The 21,936-nt window shown below is 33.0% G+C and overlaps 1 protein-coding gene across 2 annotated transcripts in view; it reads left to right on the top strand.

Moving 5' to 3' along the window:
• The window catches only part of LOC132704864 (chondroadherin-like), a 222,186-nt gene that overhangs the window by 186,447 nt on the left and 13,803 nt on the right, over positions 1–21,936 (top strand). For both annotated transcript variants that reach the window (XM_060675162.1, XM_060675161.1), the window contains exon 3: positions 13,892–14,014. In XM_060675162.1, the coding sequence (XP_060531145.1) occupies positions 13,892–14,014 (123 nt within the window). The remainder of the gene's footprint in view (positions 1–13,891; positions 14,015–21,936) is intronic.

Here is a 21,936-nt window from a genome sequence, read left to right as displayed (position 1 = left end):
AGGAGGGTTTGCAGAGATCAGCTTCCGAAGTGTACTATTGCGAACGGCAAGAAATTATTGGAATGAATCCAATTCGCAACCATTTCTTGGGGATGATTTTCGAGATCAAAAAATAAGAAAAAATATAAATTGCTTACTCTCTTAACCAACAAATAGCATATAAAATACAATCCACCAGAACCACTTACACAAAATAATTCTGTAATTAACCCTCCGTTTTCTACTGTAGTATTTTTCGTAAGTTCAAAATGTCACCAATCAAATCAAATTCATTCATACTTAATAGTTTCGATCGCGCAAGATAAAATTTGTGTGTAGAGGGCATGTGTTTACAGTATTTTGTTCAGCTGTGGCAATTAATTAATCTGAGAAACAGTTCGAAAAATATCAACCGTGACAAAAAATACTATACGATATAATCTCTTTTTTATTTGCGATCCGTCATACACCAAATTATATCGTTAAAATGCAAATAACGTCAAAATATTTTGGGAGGTCAATTTAAAAATTAAAAAAGTTAAGGTGAAAATGCTCCCAAAACTGTTTACCACTTAAATAAAGTAAATAATACAGAAAAAGAAACTACCGCAAGTACGCAGAACTTCAAAAAATGTTTACTGTTACGCTTCTAAAATCATTTTAAAAAATCGTCTCCAGAGTACCATTTTTAAAAGACTTTAGCTCTTAGTAACTTCTCTGGGGCATGAACTTTTACAGTTAATTTATTGTGACGAGTTTCTAGCCATCAGTTCCTATTAACATCTGCGGAAAAATACTCCAAATTCGCCGTAGTCTAATAAGAAAAAGATATATCGTATAATAAACGCCTTTTCGTCGTTTATAGTTCGATTCGGAGCGCTGCTGTCTCGTTTGCATCTAAGAGCAAAGAAAACAAAACTTCCAACGAATTTCCAATGCAAATAAAGAACCTGTTTGTGTTTTAAAGGTAAATTGACCGTATTTGCGTCAGTCCTTTCTACGTGCTTTAGTTTATTAGCAAACTTTATCTCGATTAAGCCGGCTTCAATTTAAAATTTCGTTTTGGTAATTTGCCTGACGGCAGATGCCTAGTTACGTACTACTCGGAGTTTGAGGAGACTGGAAAAATCTTTTAATCTTATATTTTCGTCCCTCAAAAAGTTGAGCATGTTACATCTCTTTGTTTTAAAAACGTCTCTATAGTTTTGGAGAATCGATAATTATCCTAAATTATTTGAATTCGAAAACACTCATATTTACATATTTGTAAAAATATGTATATCGAGTGCTACTCATAAAGTACTGTAAGAGGTATTTTAAGAGTTAGTAGCTTATGCGAACTACTTGCTAAACGCATCCAATCCAATCCAGCTTATAAGGAGTCTAACTTCTACGGATGTTATCCAACCTGTCTTGATTTGACATTTTGAAAGATAAATTCAGATTTGTTATAGCACAATGATGCAAAAAGTGAATTTATTGCCGCATTAGCTTCGAAATTGTGCTTCTTGGGGCCAGCCAAAGCTCAATGGTTATGTTAATGCTCAACAAGTGCCTCTACTCGGGTGAGCTTAATAAAATGCAAAATTATTATTTATTTCTTTTCTCCGGAATATGGAAAAGTAAACTAAGATGAAGGACTTTTTCTGCTTTTAGCTCGTTTCGTGAGAAACGTAAATGAGCGAGATTGTGATTTCGTCTTTTTCTTTCAATTAGCGGGTAAATTGCGTTGCTATTAGGTCATTTACGTGGACATTTTATCATTTGGTAACTGACGCAGAGGCAAACAATTTAAAGACGAAGAATTAATGATTACCAAGATATGTTGTCAGACTTTTTATTATATATTATTATATATTTAATTTTGTTTCTTAATTTCAGAAACAAATTATGGATAAGTAGATTTTCATTGTGTAATTTTATAAAAAAGACAAGATTTGTGGGAAATTGGGTGCCGAATGAATAAATTAAGTCAACGAAACACTAAAAATAAAGTAAACATTAAGTAAAGATGGTTTTCAAGATCAGCGTCAACAAAAGGTGATTTGACAATGACTCATAAAAACTATAATTTATTCCAGCCGAGCTGGATTTGCATCTTTAAAATTTATTAGACACTGTATGGGCGCCAGTGATGGAAATATAAAAAAAAGTGTTGTGCACCTGAAAAGGCCCCTGGATACACCAAAATGTACTTACCAAGATATTTAGAATTGTTTCTGAGAGAATATATTATGAGTTTTTTTATGAGCTCAATAATCATGGTAATCGGCATATATATATATATATATATATATATATATATATATATATATATATATATATATATATATATATATATAATATTGATAGGATACGGGTTGCTTTACTTGAATCAAGCCAGACACCAAAGCTTTCGTAGCCAGTACAAAACTATTTGGATGGACACATTTTATATTATTAACGTATGCCTCTGGTCGCGGGTACTCATAGGGATGAGAAACAATTCTTAATAAGTAATTTACAAATTCCAACTAATTCATAGAACTCACAAATATCCTATTAGTTCTCCAGGGTGCAGTTTTAACTATGACGAAAATTTAATCCCAGAGGATAAGCCAAAAATTAATCCTAATAACTTTTTGGAAAATTATATAATTATTTTATATTCGTTATACATACGTTATGGATTTATACACAAGATGATTCTTTTTATTAAAATATGTTATCTTGATTTCCGTCCATTTAAGCTTTGAAGTCTACACAAAGTAACAGGACCTACTTTTTTTTCGCCTTCAATTGACAAATATTTTGATTACCTCAAAATTTTTGAAAATATAATATTTCCCCGGTACTTTATGATTCGTTAGCCATTTTTGAAAGTTTATCAAACACAATATCTCATGAGGAAATAATTTTTAAACAAAATGTTGTACAGGATGCTCAAAAAGTAGAGCCAAACATTTTTTTTAAGGACCAGGTTGAAATTCTAGTTTTTTTTTAATTAAATTAGGGACGTCTTGGGCAAAAGATCAATTTCTGATGGCAAATGGTTTAATTTTCCAGATTGCCAATAAAAGACAATAAGAACACCTTTGCATTTTTCGTTCGGCTGCAACTAGGTGTATCATATTCTAAAATTGCCCCTCAGATCAATACCTTGTTCCCGTTTTCCATTTTCCAATTCTTTTCAGACGAATTAAGTTCGGGATACATGAAAATTACAGTCCCTTTGACTTTGACCCGACGTTTCGCTTACCTCATCTGACATGCACAAATTGGCCAATATTTAACGACGGACCAGACATTTTGGCTTGTCCCTGCCACTGCAAATTTAACCGCTTTTTAGTTCAACGTGAGATCATTTCTGCTTGATCAAAACCACATTCAGACGATAAATCTCGCTGAAATTTTTGACCATGAAAATAAGGGCTATAATTAATGATCCCCATTACCCGAATATCCTTGATTTTGGTTTAGCGTTGATGCAGTCAAAATTGGTGTCTCGATTATTTTCGCTTTCGTTGTTCACATTCTTACCGGAAATGAACACAATTTTTTTACAGGTCTAGTATGGATTGTTTTCAATAAAATTAGTATATTATGCCAGGGGCCTCATAAATGCGTTTATTATAGAGTGATTTATCAACTTTTTCGCAACCTCTTGTTTTGGGGTACATTTGTACAAAACAATACAAATAAATTCACTTAGTTTTTCAAAAGAAATTTTCGCAGGCTGTAGAACTTGAAGGTACAATTCCTCGAGTTTCTTCCTTCATCTGATTGACTCTGTCTTACTGACGTTTCGCCAAACATGCTGTTGACTTGTTTATAGAGCTGAGGGTCGATTGCTCTGTAAAGAGTATAAGGAAATGTTTTTGTAGCAATGCTTGAAGCAATTTAAAATGTTGGTCAATGGTTTTGTTTGGATTTTTAGTTTTAGTTTTATTTTTGTTAGAGACGTTGTTAATCATATTTATAATATATTTTTTGGTCAGAAGTATGTAAAAAAACCATTAATGGTTCTTCCAAATTATTTACTCATTTAAATATGCAAGAACCGGTACGTATAAAATATGGTCTACCAGAATTTTAAACATCTGAATTTTAAACAATATGAAACAAAAAGATTCATTGCATTAGCCATTTGAAGGTGATAATATTTCTTAGAGTTAAAATCCGTATAGAGCGTTATCTCCAAGTCTTAGCATTCTTTTTTTTGTTCAAAGAAAGTGCCGAGCAAACCGGGTCAACTTATCCATTACTTAAATGTAACGCAAAATAAATATTCTGGCGCCTTAAACTAAAGTTAGTAACAAAATGGGAAATTTCTATTCCCCAACGCAGATCCTCTACACATCCTAATTTAGTTATATCCTCTTTTCTCTTTCCGTTCTCCTTTTTTTGCCCGCCGACAACTTATTTGGCGTCTCTACGTGATATCTTAATTCGGGTCTTTCAGGCAGTATTACCTCCAAACCAGTGTTATTTTGCGAAAAGGAGTTTGCTTGTTGTTTTCGATAGCAAATTTCTTATTCATTCATTATGAATTGAATTTTAATAATCCCTCACTTGGATAGCTTGGACAGGTTAATTTTCATAGACGTAAACGTTTCAATCTACCGGTACCAACTGTTTTAATTCTAAATTTTTAGACAGCATTTTAATTTAAATTATACATTTTAACTTGCTTATTCGGTTTACTGAAAGTATGGCAGTAGTAACATCGTATTGTGACGTCCAATAAAACAAGAGTAAATAAAACTCGCAACAGGAATTCTGTCGGCTTTGGTATCTTCCGGGATCCTGCTCAGAGAATCCATGATTTATTATAGTTAGTTTTGTTGCGTAAAACGAGGAACTTGCATTTGTCCGTTACGTTTTGACAGTCAAAATTTAAATCCCAAACATCCCAACCGATTTATTTAATAAAATGTTTTACAATTAGCGTGTCAAATTTGCGCAGCTAGTTACAATTTATACCATCCTGACTATATTCCGTCCCAATTAGCTACGCGGAAAATTTTAATTTTCAATATTTCGGGACGCCATTTAGTGCTTTGAACACATTTATGATGCGCTTTTTAAAATAAATTAAACTACAATGTTTGAATTTTCTATTGCGTTTACAATTTATGTAAATAAAACCGGCAAGAAGTATTTATGGATCCCGTTTCAAACCGGTTCATTTCGATTAAAATTTGAGTCTTCAATTTTTTATAAGTGTATTAACATATCCTTGAATTTTGACAGTTGGTGATGCATCAAAAACTTGTCCTTTGCGTAGTGGTTGTGAAACGAATTGGAGTACTTGTCTAGTTATCGCTTATCCGTTACATCTATAAACAAATCCCATTTAATACAATTTTTTCCCCTGTTTGTTACCCAAGCAATATAAGAAATAATATAAGGTGTCATGAACATTGAGAATTGAAATTATATCTTTAAAAAACATAAATAGTTATTTTGAAAAATTACAATTAATTATAATACTTGGAATAATTGTCAATTTTCACATGTGTTTCATTTTTCTCTCCACGTACTTTCATCTCCAATTTTGCTTAAGGCTGGAAAGAGGAAAGCAGCTGACGTTTTACTCTACTGATCTCTTGACCCCAACCAACCAACCAAAATATTTACAACAAAATGGATTATACTTCACAATTTTTTTATAGAACTTTTTCGCACTTCATTTAAAAATTGACGTTAAGAGAATATAGAATTGATTTATCAAACAAAGGAGATTCAAAGAAACGGGCATCTGATCCGAACGATGCGGTGTCAGAATTTTATGACAATGAAAAATATCAGAAATGTTCGATAGGTCATTAATTATGTATTCGCGCCTTCCGAAAATTCGACGGTCGAAAAATAACTTTTCTGAATGCCCGTTCTGGCCTTTGAGCCTTCGGAACGTTTTAGTGTAAAGTCTTTTATCGGACGCCATTGTCGGAGCTCTCGACGCGAAACGAAGTCAGATGGCGTAAACAGCTCAAAGGAGTTTCCGGAGTGATTTCCAATTTTCCCGGGACGGGCGATAATTTTTAATTAATCACTATTTGTATAGTGTTTTAACATTGTATAGCTTACACGTTCTCTTATAATTGGCGTCCGGTAATTTGTCAAATTTTCGTTAAAATGTGGTCGATGAATTAATATTAGAGGAATCCAGAGCAAAATTGTTAAGCCGCAAATGAGCAAAGTCGCATATGCTGAGCGCAATGTTTTCATTTACTTATTACATGACATTTTATAAAGTCAAATAATTGGTACAGAATGAACACTTTACCAAATGGTATCTTCTGACACCCTGTATATACCATCTAAACTTAATAGCAGTTGTACAGTTACGTCACGTATAATGACGTAATCATATATGCTCCGTATGTCTTAGCTATATTGCTACCATTTTTAGATGTGTATGTTTTAGGACTGATGGAACTTATTTTGGCATCATAATTTTGTTTACCATCTGACCAAAGCATCTCTATCGCATTAAAAAGTTATATAGATTTTCGACTTTAGGCACAAAAAAGCAGTGCCACAGATTATATTATTCATTTGGAAAAAGGGCAAGTTTCAAATTTCTTTCACGCCTGCTTCGTACATAGCACAAATTCTTGTCTCGTGTACTTTATAAAGGGGCGTTCCGTGTGCATCGATACGACTGGTCTGAACTTTAACTTTATGTTCATAGTCGGTTTTCATGTCTCCAGAAACAAGTTCATGCACCGATCTTGGAGAAAAATATAATGCATCAGCAACATGCTACAATAAGACATAAAAAGTACCTACCCAATTAATAATTTTCAGAAACCTTAATTGCTCGGTAACAAAAATCAGACGATTTAAAGTACGGAGACAATAAAAACTTACATTTTGTACAGCGTTTAAGAGTACCAGCGATTTCCCCGCATTTTTTTCTCGAGTGAAATAATCCACAAGTGTTAAAATAAGTGCTTGTTTTTTTTCACCAAATCGTTAGGGTATTTTGAATTATTCGCTAAATTTAAAAATTTTGATTTTGACTCCGGTTTTGACAAGGATTTCAAAACTGGCAAAAAATTCCTGTGTCAATTTACGACATACAATAATGAACTAGTAAAGAAAACATGCTATGATGTGACGCACAATGGATGATGCAATGAAGTCCATGCACTATGTTAGTAAAGTTTTAGTCACGTTATGTAAAGTTTCTGAACATTTAAATATAAACAGTTTTAATTTAAATTATTTTCCCTGCATATGCGAGTGGCTTTAATAATTAAGAATTAAAAAAATATTTATATTTTCACACCCTTTAAATCGACGAGTCTTTCGTAAAAAAGGCTGATTGTCAACAACTAATGCCAATTATGCCTTATACTCATTACTGAATTCTATATAAAGGAAATATCAATAAAGATATGCATGTTGGGAAATAATAATTAATATATAGAAAAGGCGAAATGCTTGCCTGCTTGGTCGGTTGCTAGCTGGCTGGATTTAATTTTTGTAAACACATTTTTTAATAGAAAGTGTTTCAACATCAACTTAACAAATTCAAAGGAATTATTAAGGAATGTGTTAGATTTGATACGCTGGAAATATGTATCGAGATGGATATTAGTTGCTGTAATTGTGAACTAGTTGAGATAAGAAAAATAAACAAGTTCAGTTTAGGATGTAAATATTCATAAAGAAAATTTTTGTTCTGTGGTTTTATTAACGAACAATGTAAACTAAATATATGTATACATGTAATATTAAATTTTAATAAAAATTGCTGCTTTGTTTTAAATTTCAAAAATCTTTGGACAAAATGTGACATAAAAGTTCGGCATTATTATCACAGCATTTATATTGCAATTGCTGCCATTAAATTCAATAGAAAGAGCAGGGCTGGAAAGAACATTTGCTTGTAGGAAAAGAAAAATCAATATCGGGCAAAAGCCGAAACTAATGTTACACATATAGGTATCGATACGAGCTTTGACCTTATGACCAATGAGAGCACATTTAGCGAATTTGAACCGATAAGCATAGTTCCTTCCATTTTTTTTTCTCAAAAACTGAGGCACTGTTTTCTCATTTATTTTTCTCTGCGAAAACCTCTTTTTATTTCAAAGCAAAGAAATTGTAGTGTCGTAGAGTTGAATAATATTGAATAGATACGTAACATACTAGAGGAGTGAGATAATTCATAAATTCAATTAGAGCTGCTAATTTACCGACAATAGACGCAAACAATGCCACAACATTCTTTGCTATTTTATTATTCTAGAGATGTTAAATATTGCATTCTAGGTTACCCGCCATTTCCCAGACGTCGAATAATTGATTTTAAATCCGCACTGTCTTGTTGGAAAATTTATGTTTTCTTTCGAACTGCTCGCAGTCTAACGATCGCAGGCAAAACCGAAGATGATTTATTTAGCAAACAAACTTTCTGAGGTTTGTATAAAATATTGAAAGTTCGCTATCCTCTTAATAACGAGATTTTAATGACTTACGATCGTTTTTAATTATTAAACTATCATTCATCTGAAACATGTAACACCAAATTATCGATGCTAGTGAATTGAATGAATGTCGTCTAAATAAAGGACCTGGGAAATTTATTTCGAATATGTTGGTCAAGCTGAGCAGATTGTATTTATTTCTGTTTATGCATATTTGTTTCAGTAAATTATACTTTTCCAATAATCCCATGGGAAAAAATCTAATAGTCTAATGGCCGTTAATTAATGTCAATATTCGTGAATAGTATATTAAAAGTTGAAATCCAACTTTAAATATAATTTTGAATTTTGATCAACATTTAGAGGATTCAGAGGTGTACAAAGCACTCCACATAACTATAGCATTCATGCAACATTCAGCTAATGCTTTATAGATACCGAGTTTTGTTCACAAATAAAGTCCATCAAGTTTATAGACAAGTCTTCTTGCTTTTACCACAACACCTAATTTCGAGATCTGTTCCGGGTACCTGCAAATACATAAAGTCCGGTCCGTTAATGTCTAGTTCAAGATGACGCGACATACTTTGATTTGTTAATACTGAGCGTTCATTCATTCAACTTTGGCCAATCTTTCACTATTTCCAAGCATCGTTCTCCTTTAAATTTTGCTTCCTGCAAAGTTGCAATAAATTAAAACTGAATTAGAAGCATATGAGACAATTAGACGTTGTATTTTATTTTCTAGTAATGAAAAGAAGTGGGTCCTGCGGGATACCTAAGTGAATCATTTGACCGATGCTCAAAATATTTCTTATTCTAACCTGTTGCGATCTTTTATTGGCAACTCAGTTTAAGGAACGTGGAGTATCAATCGACATCGTTTCGTCGATAACAAAAAACGGTTTCATTTAATTTCTCCCCTTTAAAATATTTTGCGCAAATCTGAGTAGGTCAAATTTTGCATATGCATAATAGTGGATCACAAATATTTAGATTTGCATAATTGGCAATCCATAAATAATACAAACAATGTAAATTTAAATAATCTGCTCGAATTTGTTGTTTGAAGTTTCGAATTAAAACGCAGGATATACATTTTATAGTTGCTAAAAATAAAATGGGTAAATCAAACTATGATACTATGCTGTTCAAATTCCATTAAAAACATTGTTTCTCAAAAACCAAAACAATTCCTTCCATGATTACATTAGAAACTTGTCTGTTATTAATATTTTTTGTGAATACACATATGCATCAAAAATTATTTACAAATTGCTGATTCCTCCTTCGTTTGTTGTTTATAAATCAAACTTGCTGATGTTTACTAAAGTCCCTATTCCTGAAATCCTCAACCTTTTTTCAGATATATGAAAATCGGAGACTCTGGAACAAAACCTCAACAAACAAACTTCGGACACAGCTATGGGTTCTCCTTGATACCGTCCATCTAAAACCAAGATTATGGAAGTGCTTGTCTTATTTTAGATTTCTTTAGCCTTTTAAACTCTATGCACCCAACATACGAAACTAATAACAATTTCTCATTCTTAGATCGTCTTATCAATAGAAAATCAGACCTAACATTGGGTCATTAGGTTTGCAGAAAACCTAACCACACAGATACTTTAATGCATTGTACAGAGCCGTTAAACTATCTCAACCGGATCCCAGAATTAAAACACACATTACAGATATTAAGCGTTCCATCACCACAACCTTCCAAATGCAACAAGTCCTAAACCAACCCCACACTTGCCAGTGTTGTCATTCCTTGGATTCAAAACATCACTGACCACATATCAAAAGTTTTTAGTAAATATAACATCAAAACCAAATTTACCACTCATTACATCTCTCAACAGCTTGGATACGTTAAAAAAAAGTTTCCGTTTGAGATACCAGGATTTTACAGGGTTCCATGCATATGTGGCAGAGAATACATTGGAGAGACAGGACGAAAAATATCAGCTAGGCTTAAAGATCATAAAAGAGCCTTAAGACTACTACAAATAGGGTCATGAGCAGCTGCCAATTTATTGGAATCTATTCAAATCTATAAGCAACCAAACAATTTTAACCGCGACTTCGGTCTTTAACTTTTACCAATATGGGAATCAGTCATCCGAGATAAAAATATATAAGCAGATGCATAGTAGGATGCGAGTCGGTTTCAGTTGAGCTCTGAAGGAGAAATCCAGAAAATTTGTAAATGGTATGGAAGTTGATTTGAAAAAACCAATAGTAAGTAGCAAATCAGTCATAGATCTCGATATTTTTCACTATTATTAGATTTTCAAATAAAAATAAAATAAAATAAAATGAAATAAAAAATAATAGTTCTTCTCTGCTGCTGCCCTCATATTTTCCCATATCTACTGAATATTAAAACTACCTGCATAATTAAATAAGTTGATCCAATCGTCTGGAAAGTAGCAAAGATTAAACCACTCCCTAAAACACCAAAATGTCAAAAGTCTTCTCTTCTCTAAAATTATGCGAAAATCATGGATGCTCATGTTCGAGAACACCATGAGGAATACTTTCCATACGACGGTCGAGATTTAGGTCATATTTTATTGGACTTTTCAAAAGTATTTGATAATATTAACGACGATTTACGTCTTGCTATTCTAAAGTATATATGAAGAGTTGTTTAGTTATTTGCAAAAATAATGTATGTTGTATGTGTGTTGAAAAAGATATGCATTTTGCATAGCCCAAAAAAACTCGATCTTTTGATGGATGTTGATCTGAGATTCAGACAGTACATCAATTGTAAAGTTTGCTTGGAGGTGGTAGGTAATGCGAAATGCGACGAAATGCTAAGAGATTGTCAAACTCGCATTGTCTTTATTTTATTTCAAATTGCATAATGTTTCGGGCGTTGCATCGCTACCCGCTTTCAAGTATAGACATTAGTCTTCAATGAGTCTACACTTGATACTGGGTGGTATGAACATATCAATCACAACATACGAAAACCCTACGCAGCTAAGGAACTGTTCTATTCGTATAGGCACATTTTCACTATAAATTGATTTCCATTCAGAAAGATCACTGTATAACTTATAAGATTTTGTGACGCACATTAGGTTATTATGGAGCAAAAGAAACAATTTCACTTTTTAATGTTCCTTCATTCCCTCATAACAACAAATTGCCCTCGGTATTTATCGAATAAAATAACCTAGATTGACATTCAGAACTTGAACTTATGTAAACTTATGATTCCTCTGGTTAATTACTCCTTCTCATCGTGAATCAGGTATGTTTGAAAGATGTTTTACCTACTCAGTGTATCGCCTACAGAATAATATCAGTATTCTGTTTTAAACAAAATTAAGGATATATATTTAACCCTTCGGAATACCGATTCCGGTATGTTGAACTAATTATTATGTAATGCCGCCTTTCTGGTCATGACGTTTGTTCTTTTTTATAACTTAACTTAACTACATCTTAATTAAGTGGTTAAGTTTTTAGATAGTTAACTAATTAGATAAATATAAAATCTCCTAGTCAAACAGACTGACACAGATATTGCTTTTAAGTTTCCTCCAGTCACCGTTTTTTCGCATATCATGTTGTTAGGTAATATAGTTAATATTTTAGAGTTGGGAGTAGAAAAAAAATACTCAGAGGCGAACTCACGGCCAGTTAGCTTTACGAATTATATTGTCAAAAGTAACCGTCTGTTGTGCTTCCGAGCTGGGGCAGAAAGAAATACTGCTCGATACGCTATAAATACAGGTTAAGTCGAATAAACGTCAGGTCAAAAACGTTTGCCTTCACTAACTCGCCCGATCGGCAGTTATATTCACAGAACTACAATGTTTCCCTGTCTTGTCGAATTTGCCACTTTCCATCGATATTCCCTTTCGCAAGAAACAATTCCTTCAGATTTCCGAAGTCATTAAACTTAAAGATTGACACACGTTCCGCCATTAAGTTCTACTAACTTTTATCCCTAGGTGAATTCTCAACCGTTCGTGCCTCTTCCGAATCTTTCGTTAACTTCGTCTATTTACTTAAAAATTTAGTTAACGGGAGTTACATCGTTGCCAGATTTTAACGAATACGTTTTTGGATTTAATTTCAAAATGAATTAAGATTCGCATTTCAGATAACTTATTGGTTTCGCTAGTTCCGTTTTAAACTCTTTTAGGTTATTTAAAAAAAAAAAATAATATTGTAATTATTAATTATTATTATAAGCAACGGATATGCGAGAGGTAGATAGAATGAAACGAACACTCCTTAGTTGTGGCTATCACCATCCACAAGCAGAATTAAAGAGCTATACCGAGATCAATGTAATATAAATATAATGCGGATATCTGATATTAAAAATTCAGACTTATCTTTCGACAATCCCTGGTTCTCCTCCGCATCATCTATTAGCGATCTCGCTGGGAGGTTTACAGCCAACCTAAAATATACAAATAAATTACGTTCAAATACTTTTCTTTAAGCGGGATACCTGTTTCATGAATCGCAGGGGACTAATGGCGATTCATGACCAGGTGGTACCGACAAAAGCATACTGAAAACATACGTTAAAAGAAAATGATCTCCGTAAAAAGTGTAGTAGTGACACACTGCAGGCTGTCCGCAACTAGCACCGAGACATAAAAGGTAGAACTGAGGTGGCTTTTACTTGATGAAAATCCATTTATCAAAATAAATAGGAACTAAAAGTTCAGATTTTCACGAAATTATATATTATGACATGGCAATTGTTTCGACAACACCGTGTCTTTATTTTTTACATAAAATGTATTTAAAGAGGCACCGTTAAATAGGGAAAATCTACCATCAAGCAAACAATCATCCTAGAAATATTAATTGAACTTAGGCTAGGCTAGAAAATGCCTAGTTTCCAAGATACGGGGTTAAATATTTTGTTAAAATGACTGTTTAAAAATATGTTAAATATTGTTTTTCCGAGTTTGTCAAACTTTTACGTATTTTTTTATGATTAAGTGTTAATTTTGCTTCGTCTATATCAAAACTCAATAAACTTAGTTCTAAAAATTAACCCTAAAAAATGATCACCGTCAGCTTCATTGCAGAACAACTTGTATAAACCTATCTTTGTGTTTTATTGACGACGTAGGAAACCTTAGTGTTGCCGGTAACTTGCAAAAATAATTTTGTGTAAAATGTGTTTCCGTTTATACTCATTTCACATTTTTTTTAGATTTCGCCTATTATACGCCACACATACTCTCAAAAATCTCGAAGTTAAATGAAAAAGAAAACCCTTACTTTTTATTCTTATGAAATAAATTGAGACCTGCTTTAAATAGTTGTTTGTTTCTAAACGTCTATTTTGCCAAAGACACACGAAAACTTATGCAAACACCGTCATCTCTTTTGACCTTTGGTTAGTTACAAATCACACTGCAAATAATGCTAACGTCCTATGCAGATTAATAATAACATTAGGGAAATTTGCAACTTGTCTGTAACGGATGTGTTTGTTTCAGATGCACCTTGGCAGTTATCTGCCCGCTGGCTGTGCTTTTGGGTTCATTTTCATTCACGTCGCAACTTTCACGACAATATTGCCTTCCTGTCCACCCGAATGCCTTTGTCTATCGCAAACACAGGTAATCTTATTCAGTTGCTCAAAATTGCTGTTCAGTTTATTTCTATTTATTCTAATTTCTACTATTATACACTATCAGCAAATTGTAGCAGTAACAGTAACAGTAGTCGATGTTATTCAAGCTACCGACGTCACACTAGTGACGTCAGGCTGAGTTTAAATTGAATGGCCAAAATAACCAAGTAAAATGACAAATGATGATGACCTCTTTTTTATGATTTTCTATTTCATTATTTTTAATTATGTGATTAGTGTATTTATTATAAATGAGTAATGTATGTGATAATAAAACTCAGGTTGCAGCTGTTAATCTATGGAGTCTTCAAAATATTCTATTCAAACAATTCAATACCACAACCAAAACCCAAAAGGCAGAACGAAGTAAAAAAATATATATTTAGTCTTCAAAAACAAAGCACTATAACATAAATAACCTCAGAAAAATTTGTAAGTGTTAAAAAGCTGGGCTACGAATGGTGTGCCTTAGAAAGACTACGTCTTCTGTTTGAATGTCACTGAGGGCGTAGCTTCTGTACTCGTGGTACTGAGTTCTATTTAGACACGGCAATGTGGAAGTCTGAAGCCCCATGACTCGTTACTCAAGCCAGACCAGAGGGTACACTACTTTCCAGGTTGTTAATCAGGGGAATGCTACATCGTTAAATAGCTGAATGTCTGCTGACTAAGCGCTGATTTGAGAAACATGACCTAGTTAATTAGACTACGTTCTTTTGGATTTTATTACACCAAATGTAATTTGAAACCCTGTTTAAAAGTATTCAATTCATTCAGTATTCATTAAGTTGGCATATGAATTAGATATCAAAAAGCAAAACACAAATTTTATGAGATATTAAAAATCACATTTAATTTAACAAACAACATGTATGGGAGAAAGAGATGCAAAACCTAAAATCGAATCTTACATATTCTTATTCATTGTAGAAAGTTTTAAACCCTCTTAAATTTTGTCCAATCAAAAATTTTAAAATCTTAAAAATTCTTCACTAAAATAATTTCAATTTTGATATTTCAATAGTACAACTTTTCATGTTGGACTTATAAATATTTGCAGTGGTTTTGGTTAGTTGGAAAGTTTATATAAATGAAACAAGCAGATGCATGACAGAGGCCTAATTCTCTGTTGACGAAGGAAAAGTCGATAATAATCGCGACAAACAAAACTAACCATTATCCTAAGCGCTTTTGCTTTATATAAACCATTTTTGCACCAGATTACGGTTTCTCCGACTACTATTCAATGAGCGTTTAATGAAGCAGACCAAAGCTTTTGATATATCAAGGCTGACCAGCGAGTTAAGCCCTCTAACCATAAAAGTGATGCTAGAAAGCTCACAATATTCATTGAAATGATCAAAGTTTGGGTTTTTGTTAATATTCAAAAGAAGCCTGCTAGAAGTGAACCACTCTCGAGCGTTCAGTCATCCAAAGTTTTACATTGTCAATAATCAAGTCAAATAAAGATATACATTATTAATAAAGATGTTAATCAGTACTAGCTTGAAAATAGAACTTTGAATTAGTACTTAATTTATTTCTGTATCGAGAGTTTCCCGTTCCATTGGTCAGAATGTCAGAAATGCTTTTGGTTAGTTAAATAAGAAATATGATAATTACGCAAAGAACTACTTCAAATTATTTATATAATTAGTTAAATGTTCACCAAGATCTTCGAAAATTGTACCAGTTAAAAGGAAAATGTTGTTATTGTTATATTGTGTTACAGTTGGAGCAAGAACAATAATCCCACAATATTTCATTTGTCAATATATTGATGGCACATTGATTCTATTAGAGCCTCACTGCTTTAAAACTGATATTTTAAAAAGTTATATTAAGTTAAATGTGTTTAAATATTTTTTTTAAATAAATTGACACATCCCGAGAAAGGTTTAAAGCGCTGTAATATAATTAAAGCCGTTAAAAAGATCTTTTCCTAGCTAACAGTGGTGCTATGAGGTATGTAATCACAAAAAAATAATAATTGTCTGAAAAAAGAATAAGTGATTAGATACTTTTAATAAAACTTCTGTATTCCTCCTGCATCGGTTTTTCTTGAGTCGAACTAACTAACGTTTCGCCAGGCTGAAGAAGCTGAAGGTGAAACGTTAGCTAGTTCGACTCAGTAGCAATGGAAGTTTCTTTGAAAAATTAAATGATTAGATGTGGGCTTAACCTAACCTTTATCCTAACCTAAAATATGAATAAAGAAACGCTCAAGGGTTGTTATTAATGTTATTACTTTCTCGAATTTTCCAAATAAAACGCTAATTAATTATCAAATCAAAATAAAATATTATTATTTATGTTTTTCACGTTTTTTACAATTCTTTTTGTTTCTATCTGATGAAATTAATGTTCTTCATTGCCCACCGTTTTAATTAGTTAATTATTGGTTAATTTTTTACAATTGATTAGTTTAGGTTAGTTGATTAGACTTAGTTATTAATATAACATTAAATCATAACAGTAGATATTTAAAAACGGCTGACCAAAACTAACCAAAACGTAGATATGTCAGTTATGGGGTAATTTGCTGCCCTTCGAATTTATTGTGGAAAAAGAATAAAGATAAATAAAAACATTTTGTTTTATTTGGTCAATTCGTAATGGCAAAGTAAGCTATCACCATCGTGGCATTCATATCACGATTTGTAGCCTAGGCCATTTGAGGACTCTAAATTTATTAAAATACGTTAAAACTTTTCGAAGATATGGCGTTTCTTTAGGAAAATGTTTGAACACCACCACTTTCCTCCCAGAGATAAAGCAAAGAGCATTAAGCAAAAAGCATTTGAATGTATTCAGCTTTAACTATGGTTTATATCAGAAATTTTTTAGATACTGAGTTTTCATATTCAAGATAACAATAACGCCGCCTATTGGCTATTTTAGAAACTGGAACATAATTTTCAATTTCCAACATTATGAATTGTCCGATTTACTTAATAATTTTTTTTAATTCCTGGAGCCGTCCCTTTCCCCGACATCGTACCTTATTGCCCTTACTGGGACACCCTGTATATCCAATATGAAAAGTAGATCCACACATTTACTTAAATACCTACGCGTCGGTTTGCAATAAAAATTGTATTTCTCTGGAACGAAATCTTATTTTTCATGTCAGTGTTTTAATGCCGATAACAACGGGTAATATACTTCATGTGCTCATGCGATAATGAGTGTAGTAGATTTCCAGCTTTTAGGGTATAATATACATCAGTTTGTGTCGGAAATAATAACGTTCCGCGTGAAAAACATGCTCCTTTATATAAAAAAGCCATAAAAACGGCAAAGTTTATCTTCACTTAGCGGGCTGTAAAAAATTATATGGGATCCCTTTTAGGTCTCTGCGCGTGTATAGGCCGCTGTCGTGAATTTTTAATCGACTTTAAGCCCAAGTTAAATATTTACCGGAATTTTTGATAGGATCCGCGACAGATTTAAATTAGTCCAGACACTGGATGCTTCACTTCATCGCTTTCCCTTTTTCCTGAAAGAGAAACCTTAAATTTGATTTAGGAAACCGACCTTTTGGTTTGAGTTTATAACAATGTTTCTCACTTTTTCTAAATTCACTGCATTCAACTGAACACTGATCTAATATCTATTTTTGAGAAGATGACACATTACCAATTCGTAGAAGAGTGAATTTTTCATACTTATATACTTATTTTTTATATATTATTCAATTACTTCACTCGCTAAACTAACTCGGTCAGATATGCTTTAGACTAATTTTAATTTTTTTACACTATTTCAATGCCGAGCAGAAAAAGCGGAAGATAAAATTGACGCTAAACCCAATAAAATCTAAGCTCGTATATCTTTTAGTTGTTATATCATTTAAACGATTCGTATAAGTACAAGTATTTAAGGGATAATCAAAATACATTGTTAAATAATTCCCGCAAAGGAAGATTAAATCTGGCAAATAAGACTGGATAAGGAGGAAGTGTGAAAAAGTGGAAAAATGTGAGCGGAGATATGACAACTTTAATTTAAATGAGAAACTGAGGAATGACCGGAATGAAGAAACATATAAAGAGAAGAATATAGAAGTATATATGACACTCTATTGAGAACTTCCGACGGCCGTATTATATCGGATATTAAGCGACAACTGATTTGAAAGAATCATATACTGAACCGGAGTTATTTTAAGACAGGCTCTCGTATACATTTGTAAAATTACCTAGGAAACAGAATGGTACACAGTGTTCCGATCATAGAACAATAGCCCTTACATGTCATACTTTTGAAGGAATCGAAAGAATCAAGACGTTTACGCTTGCTTTGTTCGTTTCGAAAAGTCGTTTGAAATGGTATATCATCGGAAACTTATAGAAATACTACAAGACAAGAACATTGATAGACGGAATATCAGAATTATAGCAAATCTTTACTGGAATCAAACAGCAAAACCTATAATTAAAGATCAGCTCACAGATAAAGCAGAAATTTTGCAGGGCGTACGTCAAGCTGGTATTCTATCTCCGTTGCTCTTTAATTTATGTACTGAGGCGATTTTCAATGAAATTATGGATTTACGCCAGGATTGTGTGACCATTAAACAGCGTACGTCATGCTGGTGACACCATCATAATTACAGACAAGCTTGAAGATCTGCAACCTCTTCTGCAACGATTAAGTGATACGTGTAAAGGATATGAATTAGACGCAAACTAAATATAAGTATTTAGGAACATGGAACATTTTGCGTTAAGGATAAGAATGATTTGATGTTATGTTTCTTCAACAGGTTCGGAGTTGTCTGTTAATATTGAGAATCTCATGGACTGACATGGTTTCCAACTCAGAACTGCGCCAAAGAATTCAGAAACAGAAAGAACTAATTAACACTCCAAAGAGAAGAATACTTCACCCACGTAATCAGGGGACCCAAATATGCTATGCTCCAGAACATTATGGAAGTAAAGATCAGGCAGGAGTCAAGGGAGGAGAAGAACCTCTTAGCTCAAAAATTTAAGGGAATGTTTTGGAATGACTTTCAACCAGCTATTCGGAGCGACTGCTAATAATATCAGAATAGTTATTATGATATCTAACCTCCGTTAGGAGAAGGAACGAAAAGAAGAAGGAGATCGATCCATAATTACATCACAAAATAATTAAATCTAGGAGAACCCTTTGCTTTCTCTGCGAAAGGGAACTAGGCAGCCACTTAAGATACTTTCCACCAAAACTAAGAGCATTTAACTTATATATCAATAACTTCCTTATTTTTAATTTGCAATTATTCTAGTTAGTAATATTTTAAATCAATTTCAATGCTCGATACGACTATATGGGAACTTTCTATTTATAAAGAAGCGTAATCCCTCAACAAGCGTTCATTAAACTTTATTTCAGTTTATCCCCCAGTCTTAGTGTGGCTTCCGGTATACTTATCTCGCGTCGATATTTCCATTCGCTCCGCGGAAGTTTGGTTCGTTCATTTATCACTCTCATCATTTTAAAATTGACGCGTTATGTTGCACTGGTTCACCTGCGGACAACGATCGATGATAAAGTTTTCAAAGAGATAACCATCAGCAACACGCCAGCTTTGGGCTAGATGTTTTTGGAGACCATAACTTAATTTATTTATAATACGCCCGTGCCACCCGGTATTTTTACCTTTATTTCTATAACAACTTGATATTATTGATTATTATTGAGCATTAACTTTTGTCAGTCTTACCTTCAGTCTAGAAGGTTTTATTTTAATGATTTTGAAGCACTTGGTTCCCAATCCGCACCGCATTTTGTGAAATGAAATGGTACCAACTTGGTCATAGAACCCGTTCAATAAATCACAAAAACTTTAAATTTTGGATTGACAAGTTCCGACTTCTATGCCTACGGACTCACTCACATTGTAGAGCCTCACATCATACCGAAGGCTATGGCTATGTGATGGCCTGGTTCTATCGTTGTTTGGATATTGTAATGTAGTTTTGAGTCATGCTCTCCCTAAATAGTTTACAAGAGGTTCAGAACTCACATCTGTAAGTGAATCTATTACAGCATCTGCATATACAAGCATGTTTGAGTATGTCAATGAGTCAACGGAGATTTCAAGGTTCAGATTAGATGCGCAGTATTTAAAGTTAATAAAATTGGCAAGCCTATAAATATTTGTCTGATAAATTGATAGAGTCTGATGCAATTAAAATACCTAAACCTAAAAAAACCTACAAAATTATAGTCTTCCTTCAAATCACCATTGGGTTATCTGTTATCTGTTCTTTCTGTCTTCTCCTCTCTCATGTCTCGTGCTGGCTGGCTGAGTCCTATTTGCTCCTTATATCCATTTCAGGTTAGGTTTGACGTGGATCGTCTCTCATTGATCTCTTTCTTAGGAAGGACAAATGTTATCACTTGTGAAAATCGCGAGACAATCCTTTTTTGTAAAGTGTTATTTTTTCAAGTATATCTTGTTGTATTATATTATATTTTGTTAGGCAAAGACCCTCCCGATATTTTTCTATAGTTTTGTTGACTGTCAATAGCTTCTATGGCTAAAGAATTTTAGGTTCTTATTGTGTTTTACATTCGTTTCAAGAAATGCTCTGGTAGATTACATTGGAACTAGTTTCTATCCCATTGATTAAACATTAAAATGTCACCGAAGCTCCTACGAAATCACCACATATTTCAGGCTTATCGGGGCTAAAATCCTTTTCCGACTAACAAAACAAAATTCACTTAACACTTAACTTAAAGCAAAGTGAAAATTTAAAATCTCGTCCAAGCAATTAACCCGAATCGCTAGAAAAACTTTAACATCTAATCGAATTAGTATCATCGCATTTCTTCTAAAACGGAAATGGAAATAGTCTGAAGGTAAATGGTTCATTATTTACCCCAAAAGAACAATGCGAAAGGATTAGAGGTTCATTAAAAGCGTTTGCGTTTAAAATGCGAAGCGTCTGCTTTTTTACTTAATAAGGGCCGAGAATTCTGCTATGGAAAATTATGACCGGCAAACTGTCTCCCGATAAGTTTGCTGACTTGGCTCCGCTTATTCTGCCCATTCCACTAAATTAAACTTTAGGAAACTCTGCAAAGCGCGCGTGTGTGTTAGTTATGGCATCGAACGTTAAAACGTCCCTAGAGAGCGATTAAACACTTTTTGGTTTCATTTTGTATTTCAAAGATTTTGGAAATGTTTAATAAATATTCGAGAAATCGTAATTAATTGAATTTCAGATTAGCATTTACAACAAATATTTTGTTTTAATAGGAAGTTTCGCTGCTTCTCAAATTTTGCTGCCTTGCAATAAGAAAAAGTTTGCAAATACAAGAAGCCTTACCGAACAGGAAAACATCTTCAGAAATAAAGCAGCAGTCAGCTTGCGATTTGTCTCGCAAATCTTTATAGTAGTAAAGCGGAGCAGACCCAAGCAAAAAGAAGTATAGAAAGTGTTTCAGTTTCAAATTTTCAACGCAATGCAAAAGAAAAATTGAGAAACGTATTAGGTTTAATAGAGTGAAAATATAGATGGAAATAAATATAAGTCTGGAAATAAAACAATTCGCGCATACCTGCGTTCAAAAAACTATAAAAAACCATACATACTACCAATTCGTGGACGATATGGAAAATAAAATCCCGTTCTAGAAGTAAAACAATGATTCGTACACAGATATCCATAAAGAAAATTTTGGTTAGTTTTACGAAAAAAATGAGTAAATTTAATCAACGAGTCTTTCAGAAAAATGACTTATTTGGAATTATGTATTTATGCAACTGATTTATACTTTTCGAAATTTGTCGAATAAAGAATACCGTAATCTTTTATAGTGCGGAATTATTATATAAGTAAAAAGAACTTACTTTGTAAATATTCTGTATAAACAAAATATCAGTAAAAATTTGCTTCTGCTGCCAACAGG

The sequence above is a fragment of the Cylas formicarius genome, unplaced genomic scaffold (assembly GCF_029955315.1).
Source record: "Cylas formicarius isolate icCylForm1 unplaced genomic scaffold, icCylForm1.1 PGA_scaffold_7__23_contigs__length_41026272, whole genome shotgun sequence".
Classification (NCBI taxonomy): domain Eukaryota; kingdom Metazoa; phylum Arthropoda; class Insecta; order Coleoptera; family Brentidae; genus Cylas; species Cylas formicarius.
This window is presented reverse-complemented; position numbering and strand designations above follow the sequence as displayed.